Source organism: Olea europaea, chromosome 17 (assembly GCF_002742605.1).
Source record: "Olea europaea var. sylvestris chromosome 17, O_europaea_v1, whole genome shotgun sequence".
Lineage (NCBI taxonomy): Eukaryota > Viridiplantae > Streptophyta > Magnoliopsida > Lamiales > Oleaceae > Olea > Olea europaea.
The window spans coordinates 22,277,909-22,294,123 of record NC_036253.1 but is presented as its reverse complement, the minus strand read 5'-3'; the positions used below and the strand labels follow the sequence as shown (position 1 = coordinate 22,294,123).

At 35.0% G+C, this 16,215-nt stretch overlaps 1 protein-coding gene across 1 annotated transcript; it reads right to left on the bottom strand.

Moving 5' to 3' along the window:
- Window positions 1–1,631: 1,631 nt before the first annotated feature.
- Window positions 1,632–11,936, bottom strand: LOC111365427 (actin-related protein 2). Its single transcript, XM_022985957.1, has 15 exons — window positions 11,801–11,936; window positions 11,513–11,623; window positions 10,460–10,594; window positions 10,267–10,338; window positions 10,083–10,161; window positions 9,839–9,888; window positions 9,125–9,228; window positions 8,958–9,026; window positions 8,819–8,882; window positions 3,857–3,925; window positions 3,226–3,309; window positions 3,086–3,144; window positions 2,469–2,535; window positions 2,237–2,320; window positions 1,632–1,937 (listed from the first exon to the last, which is right to left on the bottom strand). The coding sequence occupies exons 1-15, from the start codon at window positions 11,840–11,842 to the stop codon at window positions 1,857–1,859; spliced, it is 1,170 nt and encodes a 389-aa protein (XP_022841725.1). The 5' UTR covers window positions 11,843–11,936; the 3' UTR covers window positions 1,632–1,856.
- Between the last annotated feature and the right edge of the window lie 4,279 nt (window positions 11,937–16,215).

Genomic DNA, 16,215 nt, shown 5'->3' with positions numbered 1-16,215 from the left:
CACCAAAGATCCTTCCTCTGAAACTGGTAGGGCCATGCTTTGTGTAATTTCCCCTTCTCCTATATGCTTCTTGAGGCACAATATATGGAACACAGGATGAACTTTCGAGTTTTCTGGCAACTTCAACTTGTAGGCGCCACTGCACCTATCTTTTCTAAGACTCGATAAGGTCCAAAGTACTTGCTAGCAAGCTTCTGATTAGCTCTTTTAAACACTGATTGTTGAGACACAATATATGGAACACTGATTGTAGCTCCATTCAATTTCTGGCCCTTTCTAAATTCTGCTTTAGTTGCTTGAGCAGCTCGTCCCGATTGCATAACTCTCTTTCTACCTCTTGCACTGCTACGCTTCTCGGTAAATATCTGGTTATGATTGGTGGTGGTCTCCCATACAAAGTTTGGAATGGGATGAGCCCGATATGACGATGGAATGTGGTATTATAACAAAATTCCGCCCAAGGAAGATCACGACTCCACTGCTTTGTTGCTTCACTGGACAAGCAGCGAAGGTATTGCTAAAGGCTCCTGTTCACCACTTCGGTTTGTCTGTCAGTTTTCGGGTGATATGTAGAAGACATCTTGAGCTGTGTTCCTTGCAGCTTAAAGAATTCTTGCCAGAAATTACTAGTAAATAAAGCATCAAGGTCACTAAGAATGGTGCGAGGAATACAATGGAGGCGAGCCCCATTGTCAACTTATACTTCTGCTAGTTTCTTAGCTGTAAAGGGATGGCTCACTCCAATGAAATCGCATACTTGGACAGCCTATCCACTACCACAAGGATGGCATTCTTCCCACGACACATAGCGAAAAGCTTATTATAATATTCAATGAGGTTGGAAGAGCCTTTCTCAAGTCCAAAGTATTGTTTACACCTCATAAATTCGAATAACATTTCAAATTCAAGAATGTATATGTTTGAGATGCTCATAATTTTGCTTCACCGTACAAATCTTTGATTTGTCGAATTTGAAAAATAAAGTGCATATAAGACATAAAATAGGATAATCAACAAAATAAAGCATGTACTACAATGCACTACAACACAGAACAGGTTTAAGTAATTGGAGTGGTGATTGAGGTATACATCTGATGATACGTTGCATATTATTCCATATTGTAGTACAAATCAATACATATAGGTTTATAGGAGATCACTACATCGTTGTCGTTTGAAATGGATCGCTTGTTTTGGGCATCCAGTAGTTGTAATATAGCATAGTATGACGCTTGTTTGAAATGTTACACATTCTATGAACATCACGTTATGTGGAATAGTGTACATTTAGTATCGAAAGAGTCGATTGTCATGCTTGGTGTAACGAGACACTATATGAAACAAAAACGTCCATTATGTGATGATGATGTGGTAAGCCCATGGAGGGAGACATACAATGTACAGTTTGGTATTCATGTAATTTAACATGACATGATAATCATTAAAGAAATAAAATCAAAGGTGAAGTTGTGCATTTATTTGAGTTTGATAATGGAATGCATATACTTGTAAAAACATTAATAAGTGTTTGAACTGTTACACGTGTCACACGTAGCATATGATATGGATCACAAGCTCTATTTTACTGTCGAATAAACAACGGTAAAACTAAATATTACTCCAATGAGGAAAAAAAAAAAAGGAAAAAAACCTTTCATTTTCAATTAATATAAAAAAATACATCAATTACAAGCTACATCACTGCAAATGCTTCCTCGTTCATTTCACTGGCTCATTACCTAGCTACTCTTCAATGGCAACTCAACTTCTGTCAATGATACATGGAGTTGTTCATCTTCTTATGCTTTTGTTAGGGAGGAAATGAAGTGGCGATAAAATCTAACAAATGATAAAGTTTACGCCTGGCCACATTTGCTTAAACAAGCAACTCCCTCTTCCAAATAATCTTGCCTGCTAATCCAGAATTCAGGTGCATCCTGCAATATTGTTAAATGATCTCGATTTTTACAATCACGTGAGTAGGAAACTATTAGTATGTTTGACTGCGCTTAAAAAAGTTTAACATCCAAACACTTAGGAAACAAAAATTATTTCCATGCAGTAGATATTGCTACATATGTCCATCTTCAAAAAGCGCCAAGAAGATCATTGTGGACTTTATTTGAGTACTAAGAAACCGATGTTAACTTGTTAAAAGAAACAGTTTTAAGCGTTGTGCACACATGAATGATGTTGTGTCAGGGAAGGGAGAGTTGAGAGAGAGCATGAACCCAACCTTCATGATTCCTGCAAGAACTGCACCTCCAAGATACACCATATGCTTTCTTCGTGGTGGATCCTCTATCCTCAGACGTAGTTTCTGTTTTAGGAACGACAAAAGAAGACTTCATTCACTTGGTGAAAAGAGGAAGATAAAAGAATGAGGAGATTGCAAATAGAAGATGCCCACAGGATAGAGGTCCAAATTTTCAAGGTGCATATAAATAATGAAGTTGAGGTAAATTTACCTTCAACCCATCTCTGTTTCCCTTCAAAACAACTTCAAGATAGCGATCCAAAATTTCTTTCTCTAGGCTGAAGAAAAGGAAAAGTTTCACAGATGCAAAAACATGAGTTATCTACTTGACATGCCCATGACAATATACAGAGCTCAGCAAGCATTAGAATCACAAAGCCAAGAGAATTCTCATGCCAACCGATATGTGGTGCCCCATGAATTAGCTATACTATATAACAAAGTAAATAAAATAGCTAAAACATCATTTAGTTATCCAAAAATATATTATGCATTTCAGGAACAAATTTTTACTAACATAAATAAAATTTTATCCGAAATGGTCATTGGCAGATCACATTCCTAGACTTTATGCAGATCATACCTTATTTATAACTAGTCACCCCTCAAATCACTGGAATTATACATGGCGTGCGCGCACGCACACACACACACACATGACTTAATAATTCATCCCAAGACAGATACGTGGTCCATTAAATATAGGTTCTTTGGTCAAGAAAATAAAAAGAGGTACATGAGAAATATTTAAGGATTGGGATCATAATTACAGAACACAGACAAAAAGATGTAGCTTTATATGAAGTAAAGAGGAATTTCATGGTTTACCGACTAGGTAATCCAGGATACATCGTGCTTCCTCCACTCAAAACGATATGTTGGTAGAGCTGCAAGACAAGGGATCAATATTGCATGAGAAATTAAACAACGCAATATATTAGATGTTTCAGTTAAAAAAAATTTAATACCATCATTCGATTGTCGATATCCATTTCCTGAATGCAACGAAATACCATGTCAGCCATCCCATCTCCTTCAACGTCTATGAGTTCCTATAAAAAATATACCATCTAGAGTTTATTTTTAATCCATGATAAAGGTTTTACGGCAGTGTAAACCAATACTTGAATACATTGATGCCATGGAGCTAATCACAATTAAAAAATATATATTACAGGTCAGCTATAATTGGAGAACATGATCGGAATCTGCCATCTATTTTTCATGAACTTAAGCTTTAGTCTTAACTCTTAATTACTCATACCACCAATTCGCAGTTTTAAAGAGGCAATATTAAATTACACACCTTACTGTCCTAAGCAAGGCAGCAAAATACTAAACATGTTAAGCTTTTGTCTTAATTACTCATGCCACCAATTTGCAGCTTTAAAAAAGGCAATATCGGACACACATTACTGTACTGAGCAATGCAGCAAATATATTAAACCACAAGAATCAGTGGTATGATATGGCCACATTTATCCAAAATATCACATAAAGAAATAGTAGACAGGACATATAACCCAATTTCAACATTTAACAAAAACATGCTTTGACCTTACAAGGTATATATATGGTAAATGGCAGGTATATTCTTACCGGAGTAAAAAGAGCTTCAGGTGCTTGAAACCGCTCTGTGCCAACTTTAATGACCCTTCCATCTGGCAGCTGTTAATTATAACATCCCCAATTATAAAAATAATGTTGAGACAAAGGTTGGTATAAACAAGGGAGAGAATAAGATAGATGTATCTTCATCTCCTTCACTTTCATTATATAGTGAAATAAAAAATACACATATGGAAATAGATATAAATATGGAAACAAAATAAACCCAATTATACTCTCCCCTAATCTATGTTATTCTAATATATTTATTTCCTCAACACTCCCCCTCAAACTAGAACATGTATATCATATAAACCCAATTTGGAACAAAGAAACCTCAATCAATTTCCGTTCACCGACTTTGTAAACATATCAATAAGTTAATCTCCTGTCTTCATAAATGGTGTATATATATCGTCATTCATCATTTTGTCTCGAACAAAGTGACAATCAACTTCAATGTACTTGGTTCTTTCATGAAGACTGGATTAGATATAGAGCCCGTTTGAGCCACATTATTTGTAGAATGAGAATGAAAAATAGAGCCGTTATAAGTCCCACACAAGAGATAGAAATTCAAAAATGGTGGCTTGATATGATGGATAACAGTCATATTTTTCATTTTAATGAGGTAAAAATGGGGCTCATACAGGGCCATAATATGTAGAGCATCTTAATTATCACAAAACATTAGAATGGGGGTAGAAGGTGAGAGACCGATTTCTTGAAGAAAGTGCTGCAACCATGTCAACTCATTAGTAGTATGAGTCATCGTCCTATATTCTGTTTCTGCACTTGACCTTACTACTATAATTTGTTTCTTACTTTTCCATAAAACAAGATTACCATCGAGAAAAGTACCTGTAGTGGATCATCTATCTGACGGAGATCCTACCCAATCTGCATTTGTATACCCTTCTATTCTGATAATATAGTAATCCAAGGTCTAGAGCATTTTTCAAATACTGAAGAATACACATCACAACTTCCCAATAAGACACCTGAGGAGCATTCAAGAATTGACTAATGACGCCCAAATTGCATAGGAATATCTGGTCATGCGATGGAAAGATAATTCAAGTTTTCAGTCAAACGATAATATTTTCTTGGTTATCCAAACAATTCTCCTTTATCCTTAAAAAATTTCACATTAGAATCCATGGAAGTATCAACTGGACAAGTTACAAAAAAACTCTCATCTAACAGGTCAAGTACATATTTTCTCTATAACAAGTAAATGCCAGCCCGTAACCTAGCAACTTCAATGCCCAAGAAATATCAGAGCTTGCCTAGATCTTTAGTTTGAAAACGTTTTTTTAGAAATCCTATTTGTAGTTAGTGATTATAATATCTACATAAATTACAAGGATAATATAACTTGTATCAGTATGTAGATGAAATACCAAATAATCTGTCTGACAGCCTTGAAGACCAAATTCCAGAACAACCTCAGAAAACATTCGAAAACATGATCTCGGTGATTGCTTTAGCCCATATAAAGCTTTTTTAATCTACAAACATAGTTCTAGTGCTCTCCCTGATTGCTTCGGCAGCAATATATTTCAAAACATGAATAGAAGAGATCTTAACAACTGGAGAGAATGTTTCATCATAATCAATATCATAGGTCTGAGTATATTTTTAGCAACCAATCGGGCCTTCAAGCAATCAACATCCAGACAGGATTAAATTTCGGAACAAAGACCCATCCGTTACCAACAGGATGTATTCCAAGTAGTGAAGGAATGAGATCCCAAGTCCTATTCTTGAGCAAGCTTCCACTTCCAGTTCCTTAGCCTATCGCAACCCAAGATCAGATAAAGCTTCTATCACTGTCTTAGTAACAAAAACACTAGAAACGTGGGATGTGAAATAGGAAAACGAAGGTAACAACGATTCAAAATTTGACATAGTGACTAAGAAGATGTTTAGTTATACAATTACGTTTACCTTTACAAAGAGCAATGGGCAATGACTCGGGACCAGGATAGATGATAGATGTAGGATCTGTAGGTGGCAAGGTAACGAATGGAGTCACAAGTGTTGATGGCTTAGATCGTCAAGTATCAACTTGTAAAGGAGGAGATGGTTCCTTATGGGAGGAGGACAACTCGGGTGAATTAGGCAAAGGCGAGTTTAGTTCTGGAGAAATACCAACTGGTAGATAAGGGACAGGTAAGCGAACGGGATCTTGATTCGAGTCAGAAGACATTTATAATTAGAGAAATAAGGTGTGAACTTGTTGAAAACGACTCTGCAATAACTCAAGAAGAAAGTACCGAGTTGCAATAGAAATTTTCCAATTAGGGCTGGAGCAAACCACAATTACAATTAATTCAAAAGCTACCCTACTCTACTGCCTAAAGACCTATTTATAGAAACTCAACCAACGATTACTCCCTAAATAAACTCAAACATAACTCCACTCTGCGTTAAATGCAAGCACTTAGTGGGGGACATCCTTTAATTAGCTCCAGTTCCCCTGCCATTCGCCCTCTGAATTGGTCCTCTTTGTTCTGCGGTCAACACAACCGAATACTTTGGATTGGCCTTCCTGTTTCTTTGGAGTCTAACGTCTGCCGCCGTTGGGACTTCAACCTTGCCCTTAAGGTCGAACTCCATCAGCCTAGTAGATTCCCAAGTAGCTTCTTCCTCAGGCAAGTACTTCCATTGGATTAATACTTCCGCTCCCCATCTGCTCCCCTGCTTCACCCAACTGGAGTATTTGACAGCAACGGGTTCCAGCACCAAAGATCCTTCCTCTGAAACTGGTAGGGCCATGCTTTGTGTAATTTCCCCTTCTCCTATATGCTTCTTGAGGCACAATATATGGAACACAGGATGAACTTTCGAGTTTTCTGGCAACTTCAACTTGTAGGCGCCACTGCACCTATCTTTTCTAAGACTCGATAAGGTCCAAAGTACTTGCTAGCAAGCTTCTGATTAGCTCTTTTAAACACTGATTGTTGAGACACAATATATGGAACACTGATTGTAGCTCCATTCAATTTCTGGCCCTTTCTAAATTCTGCTTTAGTTGCTTGAGCAGCTCGTCCCGATTGCATAACTCTCTTTCTACCTCTTGCACTGCTACGCTTCTCGGTAAATATCTGGTTATGATTGGTGGTGGTCTCCCATACAAAGTTTGGAATGGGATGAGCCCGATATGACGATGGAATGTGGTATTATAACAAAATTCCGCCCAAGGAAGATCACGACTCCACTGCTTTGTTGCTTCACTGGACAAGCAGCGAAGGTATTGCTAAAGGCTCCTGTTCACCACTTCGGTTTGTCTATCAGTTTTCGGGTGATATGTAGAAGACATCTTGAGCTGTGTTCCTTGCAGCTTAAAGAATTCTTGCCAGAAATTACTAGTAAATAAAGCATCAAGGTCACTAAGAATGGTGCGAGGAATACAATGGAGGCGAGCCCCATTGTCAACTTATACTTCTGCTAGTTTCTTAGCTGTAAAGGGATGGCTCACTCCAATGAAATCGCATACTTGGACAGCCTATCCACTACCACAAGGATGGCATTCTTCCCACGACACATAGCGAAAAGCTTATTATAATATTCAATGAGGTTGGAAGAGCCTTTCTCAAGTCCAAAGTATTGTTTACACCTCATAAATTCGAATAACATTTCAAATTCAAGAATGTATATGTTTGAGATGCTCATAATTTTGCTTCACCGTAGACACGTAGAGGAATGAAAACCTAATATGAGGTTCAATGCTACTGATCATAAGTCCAATTATTGTATTATCGTCTTGATCCCATTAATCACTGAGAGCAGAATCAACTTTTGCAGAATCACCTTTTGAGGACTTGGTCCACGGCTTGTCCAAAATCAAGTGGTAAAATAAACCCTTACCCTGCAAAAAGACCTCGACACACTTAGTTCAGTAAGTGTAATTTCTTTCATTCAACTTTTTAGGTGTCATAGGTCCCGTCAGATTAAACATTTCTATCTTGGTTGACGTGATACTATCTACAAACCAATCCAACAATAAAACCAACAGGAATTAAACCAACATCAACAAGCCCAAAATTAAATGAGCACATGGACCAACATCAACAATAAAGCCAATTAAACCCATCTCAATAGAAATGTTATATTAGTAAAACCAATAGGAATTAAGGAAGCCCAAGTGACCAGCTTAAAATAATGGCCCAATAGTGGTTGAAATAAAAAAAATTGGCCCAAATCAAACCTCAACCCAGATTTGTTTTCTCTCCCTCCTTGTCGCAACAGCCACGACGAATTTTCTCAGCTTCCGACTTCACTGACTGCTAATGGGGAAATCACCACAGAACCACATCCCACACAAGAAATACCAGATAATAGACGAAGACACGACACACTCCAAACCCGGCAGCAAATGTGAAACAGGTGATGCAGATGTAGACATAGCGACGAAGATGCATGCTTCAAATTTGGTCAAACGGTAGATGTAGAGAAGACAGAGATGCAGACTCAAACCCTAGGAACCTTGCTCTAATACCATGTTGAGACAGATTGATATAAACACGAGAGGGAATAAGATAGATACCTTCGTCTCCTTCACTTTCATTATATAGTGAAATCAAAAGTACATGTATGGAAATAGATACAAATATGGTAATAAAATAAACCCAATTATACTCTCCTCTAATCCATGTTATTCTAATATATTTATTTCATTAAAAAACACAATCAAACACATCATGAAATTATTGGGTAACGTGCTCATAGAAAAGTTGAGTAGAAATGAAAACTACTAAGATTATGATATCAAATTCGAAACGGTCTTTCTTGATCAACACTACTTCAGTAAAATTCTAAGAAATTTATCGCTATTCAAATATGAAATAAGATGCATGTCAAATGAGTGTATGGATATGCATAAAGACAAAGGATTCTTAAACTTCGTAATTTCAAATTTCTTGGGTCATCGGAGCAACGATAACTTACTGTGTAATTCTTTACGAGGATAGTAGTCTCAAGTCCCAGTTGATATTCTCTTTTGTAATCATAACTGCAGCAAACTAGACAATTCATTAAAACATTTATGTTAAGTTACAAGCCCACGAAAATATGAAGACCAATTCACCTTATGTAGCAGAGCTTCTCTTTGATATCCCTAACAGTCTCAAAGTCAGCAGTTCTATTCATCGCGTACCTTCAGAGACAAAGTGGTATCCATTAATTTCGAAGAATCATTTGACAACCAACAAGGATACTGCAGTTTACTGATTTTTGAATTCTAAGAATACTCACCCCCTTCTAAGAAGCAAATCAACAAGATATGATGTTATGTGGCGTCCAGCTACATTCATTCTTTTAGTAAGATGAGGAAATGAGTATCCATCGACTACTGGAACCTGGAGAAACCACAGAGTTACAATCACTAATCCTACTCCAAAATTAATCAACTTTTCTGGGTTAGAGACTTAACTAACCACTTAAATCAAATGATGAAAATTTGCTAACACCAATGATACCAAACCAACATTATAGATCTGCACTACCCTTTATCGCTTGTGGATTAGTTTAGGTGTCATCATATCAATGTGAAAGATATTGCATCACACTTATTATTTTTCCAGTACACTGATTAGTGAGAGACTAAAATTATATTTTGAGACTGATTTATATGCTTTTTTTATATTAACTTTGAATTATATATCAATGCTAGATTACATAGAAACATTCCCTTAATGGATACATGAAGAAACTGAACACTAGTTTTCATTTCACAAAACCAATGAATGCTTTACACACACACACAACAATGACATTATAATCACACTTTGCAAAATTGCCTCATATTCGTATTTCGCATTCAGTTGTCAAGTTTGAGTGTCTTTATTATTTTCCAGAACATTTAAGCAAATAAACAAGATATATATGTATTCCAGGAATGTGATAAAAGTAACAAAGTAGCAACATACCCTAAAACACAGAATAGATATGTTATATTAAAAATTTTACCACGTGAGTGACCCCATCACCAGAATCAATGACTAGTCCCGTCAGTAAACCTGAGTAATTTTTAGATAACAACGAATAAAAAATTAGCCATATATTAAACATGACTTCCAAGAGGCTTGTTAACACATGTCAAAAAGCAAAGTATATTTATGATCCTGATTCAGCAATTAATAAATTTGTTGTAATTTCAAGCAAACAAATAAACAGTATCACATGCTCCTACGAACTACTTAGATGTAAGCACCTTGAGCATACAATGTTAGAACAGCTTGAATTTGGATGAATACACCAGCAAAGTTGTATTTCTCAAACATAGTCTCAACCTGTATCATAGAAATATTAAACGTGTAAATCACATAGTCTTCAAGAACAAAAAATCTGAATCAAGAAAAATTTTAAAAACCTGACTTTAGAAGGAGAAGACTAACCATCTTTTCACGGTTTTTAGATGGATTTAGAGGTGGATCGGTTAACAAAATATTACATTCTTTTGGATCAACCTTCAAAAGGGGGGGGTATAAGATGATGAGAATACAACTACATCAGATAACACATGCTGAAGATTACTTAAAAGATAAAGCTCAAAACATTTACTGACACGTTAAGCTATCAAAAGATTACCTTTAGTTCATTATAAAAAGCATGGTCCCAAACATGTTCCATATCATCCCAATTTTGCACAATACCATTGTTGACAGGATAAGATATATCCAATTGATGCCGGTACTTTAAACAAGTATCTCCAACAACAATGTCCTGAAGAAAAAACATAACATAACCCAAGCAACAATCAACATCAGTATACTTGCCCCAGTGTTCTCTTCACCTTATCCATATGAACTCGAATGCCTAAGCTCCTCCTCCCCTTCTTTAGACAACATGGATTTGTTTGCTTCTATGTCTAGGGATAAGGGAAAACTATTGTTGAAAAAGATATTGCAATTATGGGTCTTGCTGGGTACTAATTGGAAGAAAATATAGGGAAAAGATGTCAATTCTGTAGTTGTGATAATAAAAAGGATTTTGAGAATCTATCATCCCAGCATTGACTCATGTCATCGCTCTTTGTAGAGGATTTTATTGTTGACTCCGCCTCTCTCCATGCCGATCATAATGATTTTAAACTAATTGCACAACTGAAGCCCAAACATCGAATGGTGACTACAAGTAAATCAAGAGGATGCTAGTTTGGCTCATGAGGCATTTTGTCTTATCCTTTTGCTCATTGTCTTTTGAGGCCTCAGGCCATTTTGCTCGTCTTTAGTCTTTTGTGTTGGTTCCTGGTTGATTTTAATTAGGTTAATTTGGTTCCAAATCAATCTCAATTAAGTGTGGTGTCTCTTTTATTGTTGTTTATTATTTTGAAAGTCTTGGCCTCGTCTCCTCCTTTGTCCTTAGGTTCTGATTTTAAGAAAATTCTCACCCATGTGGTGGTTTGATTATACTTATAAAATTCTCAATACTTGATGAACTATCTAATGATTTTAAATTGTTCCAAAACGAAGAAGAACATAATGGGTTTTCCAATATAAGAGTAGTGGCAAGTTGAATTTAACTTCACCATTATACACTCACATGTATCATATGTGCGATCTAAACACTGAAGTGATTTTTCATAAATAAAGAAACAAACGTATAAACAAAGACAAATGCACGAGGAGGAAAAAACCCGACCTTGAGATCCTGTTCCATAAGAGATTCTTCGTATCGCAGCATTGGCCTTCCAACTACGCACGGGAATACCGATGTGGGGAAATTCTCACCCGCGAAACCACACTTAACATACTGAATCCATATCAAACAAAATTTCAAAGTATTTAACAATTCATAAACACACATTAGATATCAATTTGAAAATATAGAAAATTCCGATGAACTCCGACTAGTAGTATATTATTTTGGTCTTGCTTTTACTGGGTGGATCGATCAAAGGAGTGAAATGTAGAAGATGAGAATAATTACCCCAGTGCCATTGTCACAGACGACGACGTTTCGGTTATCCATTGAAGCGCTCCGGTGGGAATTTTTCGTGTGAAGACGGATACTTTTTTGTGTGTTAAGCAAAGAGGACTCTTTTTTAGTTGAGAATGAGGACTGGTGACCTGCAAGCAATACGGTGTCGTATGAGTTCCTAAACCATCTCCACATGCGTTAATCTTTTTCGAAAGATGCTACAAGTACCAAATGATTTATCGAATTGTTGGCTGCTCCCTATTGGAGGGGCGGCTGTCTCGATAAACCATTAGGTAAACTATTTGGTACAAATAGATTAATCCATCTTTTTTTCCACCATTTCTCTTCATGTAAAATTCTCAAAATTTGTTTAGTTTCAATATATTTGAGAATATATTTTTAAAAACAAAATTAAATTTATAACATAAAATTTAAAACATATTGTTTCTTCAAGTGCTTTTGAAAACTCAAAACACAGAAAAAAAAAATCTAATTTCTCATCAGAAAATAAAAAATCACAAAAAAAACAAAAAAAAAAACTCAAATAATCAATCTCTCTCTCATCAAAGTAATTTGGAAGAAGTCCAACACTCCGATTTCTCTCTTGCTTTCTGCCTTTTTTTTTAAATCTCTCTCTTAAATCTAAAGCCTTGAGAATCAACATAATTATCTAATTTCTCTAATGGATCTTCTTCTCCAATTGATTATTTTGAACTTTCAAGTTTGCTTGAGCTTTTGAATTTAAAAGATCGTTTTTCCTTAATTTTATAATGGAACAACTATTTTTATCTACAATTTTTATACGATGATTGTATTTGCACTACAATTTTTATTTTATTACACGACATATTAATTGCAGTTAAACTCCTTAATTTTTACTCGTTATAGTAATTTTTTCTTAATTTTTTCATCGTATATTTACTTTCAACCTTCTATTAATTAGTATATCTCATCGTTGGTAATAATTTATGTCAAAATATTTTGTTTCCATGCTTTGAAATAAGGGAAAAATATTTTTCACTCATTTTTATTTAATTTTTTAAGTATGATGAAAAATAAGTTGTATACGTTATTTCAATGGACCTCTTGGATAGAAGCTGTTATCAATACAAGATATGTTAATTAATGAAAATTTTGATTATAAGAAAGCAATAAAAAATCGTTAGGGACATAAATATCATAATGAGCAAATATTGAGAAATAAAAACTATATATATATATATATATATATATATATATATATATATATATATATATGTTTTCAAAACTTTCATTAGTTAATACATATTTTGTATTTGATATATCTTTTTATGTCCGAAAGTCCCTTGAAGCAGCGTAAAAAAGCTTATTTTTCTATCATATTTTTAAAATTAAATTAAGAAAGTACGAAAAAATAATTTCCCCTATATAAATCATCATTGACGACAAAAAGTAATAATTAATAAAATGTTGAAGATAAAAATTCAAGGAAAAGGTTAAGAAAATATAAATTACTACAATGAATAAAGATTGTTGACCATAATGCAATTAAAATGTGGTGTAACAAATAAAAATTTTGGTGTGTATATATATATATGTACCTTGAGGCCATTAGACTTTGTTTTTAAATCGTTACACACATAAGGGTGACATGATAACCTTGAAGGAACTTTTAATAGCCTACTTTAAATCTTCTTAATTGATCTCTTTTAGGTGCCTTTTGGGAAATATGAAAAAGTGTGACTAACCCTAAAATTTTGAGAAATGTGTCCACAATGGGCATATTTATAATATTCAATTAGGGTTTCATAATTGCACAATTTTTCTTAAAATTTATTGTAGTAGGTCAATTAAATCACACACATTTATTAAAGCTAAAAGAGGGACCCAATCAAACTTACAAGACCCAAGCTTCAATAGATGTTTCTAATTGGGTCAATTTTTTACCAATTAAGATATATCTATTACTTTTGACTCATTCTACCAAAAAGTTGATATTGCACTCTAGAGTAGAGTGATAATTATGAAAGCAATTTATGATCCCATAACAATATCCTTTGATTATGATTCCACAAGTCAATCCCGTTTGAACGTCAATATGTTGAAATCAACAATATGGGACCATTTGCCCTTTCAACATATATCGCCGTCCAAGTCCCATTTCCATAAGGATGATCCATTGTGAATTAATTACAACATAAAGTCCAACGATCCCATCATCAAACTACTGAACTCAGCTTCAAATGGCTACATAAATACTTCAAAGTGACGATCATCTCATCGTAATGATTATCGGATTCCATTATTGCAAGTATATTATCTCTACCTATTTCGCCCCGCTTCCCAAAGTTTCGAGACCAATCTTCTAATTAAAATTTCACTCATTCATACTTTAAAGAACTTGAACTAGTAATCAAATGTACATTACTCGCTCAGGATTTAGGTAACTTGTTTGATAATAGAGTAGAATCTTATTTCGAACGGCCACAAATAAGTCATCTATGTAGTCCCGTAAAATGTGTATCAAACACATTATTATTCGTATTTCCAAATTTAGACAAATCTCAATAAAAACAATTCAATCTTATCATCATAAAGTTATCCAACTTTATGTACTGATTCTGAACGATATATTTTGATCATGTCAAAAATTGTGTCTCACTATATTCAAGTCATCGAGTATACAATTTGTGACATCCTATATAATCATTGAACCAAAGATAATTGTTTCAAATTATAAAAGGCGAATGATAGAGTATTAATTCATAATGTCGTTTTACAAAATACTACTGTAAGGGCATCAAACTAACAATCTCCCACTTTTCATTTCGAATATATGTGACATATCAAGAATACACATCCTCTCAAGATGTCATAAAAAACCTTAGCTGGTAAGCTCTTGGTAAACGAATCTGCAAGATTATCTGTTGATGCAATTTTTCTAATCATTACATCTCCTCGATGAACAATTTCTCTAATAAGGTGATATTTTTTCTCAATGTGTTTGCAAAACTGATGACTCGTTGGTTCTTTAGCATTGGTACCAAAGGTACCACGTCAAGGTCCAAAAGAAACTTCTTGAATCACATAGCTTCTTTAGTAGCTTTATAAGCGATTACATATTCTACCTTCATGATGGAATAAACAATAAAATATTGCTTGATATTTCTTCATACCATGATTTCACCTCCTCGTGTAAATACTATACCCGACATAGACTTTTTAGAGTCACGTTCAGATTGAAAATCAAAATCAGTATATCCAATAGGTTTCAGACCATGTCCTGAATAGATAAACATATAATCTATCGTTCTCCTAAGACAATTGAGTATATGCTTCACCGTTATTCAATGTCCTTGTCCCAAATTAAATTGATAATGACTAATAATATCTACAGCATAACAAATATCGGGTCAAGAGTAAAGCATAGCATACATGTAGCTCCTCATAGCCGAAGCATAAAGAACTTTCTCCGTGTAATCTATCTCCATTGGAGTTTTTGTGAAAATGCAGAAGAGCGTGACCTTAGAACCAAGTAATTGGGTTTGGGTATATTTCAGAAATGAGGACTTTCTAGATCAAAGAAAATCAAAGTTGCAATGACGGGGAGATGAACCATTTCAATTTGTTGAGAAGATCAATGACAACACCTACAAATTGGATCTCCCAGGTAAGTATAATGTTTCAACAACTTTTACTGTATCTGATCTCTCTCTCTCTTTGATACAGGTTCAGATTCGAGGACGAATCCTTTTGAAGATGGAGGGGAAGATGTGATCCAAGAACTAAGCCCAACGAAGACGAGCCTAGGACGAGATTCATTGATTATCGAAGGTAAACCGATGATGCGATCAAGGGTAAAATGGGCAAATCAAGCGATGGGATTATTAGGTCAATCAACAATTGATGAGACGTTGATCATGTCACGAAATGAGGCAAGTTCCATGTTGGGGTCGAAGGTTGAAAACAATTGGATCAACTCAATGCACGTGGACGAAGTTGGAGCCCAAGGGTTGAATTGTGCGATTGCACAGTGTTAACCACCATGCGATCGCATGGTGGTATATCGAGGCCAAAAGAGCGCAACCTGAATGACTTGTGCGATCACAATAAAATGTACCATGTGGTCGTATGGTATAAAGTGATGCCAAAAATTTTCCTTTTCGTGAATTTCCTTATTTTTTGTTAGAATTCTATTTTTGGTCAAATTTTGGTAATCTTCAATTAATATTTTACATTTTTACTATGTTTCTAGGGTTAGTATAAATATGTTTTTCATTCATTCATTATAACAACTTTAACATTATTTCGAGAGAAATTAAAGAGAGGCAAATTCTTGCTTTCCAAGCCTTTGTTCTTCTTTGAACAAACTTGAACTTATCAAGGTGAAAATCTTGTGGCATTCAACACCGGGTGCAAATTATGAAACGTGTAATCAAGAGGTA

Coding starts and splice junctions, on each gene's coding strand:
- LOC111365427 (XM_022985957.1), bottom strand. CDS start 11,842: ATGGATAACCGAAACGTCGTCGTCTGTGACAATGGCACTGGG. Junction 9,229..9,838: donor GTGATGGGGTCACTCACGTG/GTAAAATTTTTA, acceptor TGGTTTCTCCAG/GTTCCAGTAGTCGATGGATA. Junction 3,926..8,818: donor TCCTCGTAAAGAATTACACA/GTAAGTTATCGT, acceptor TATAATTAACAG/CTGCCAGATGGAAGGGTCAT.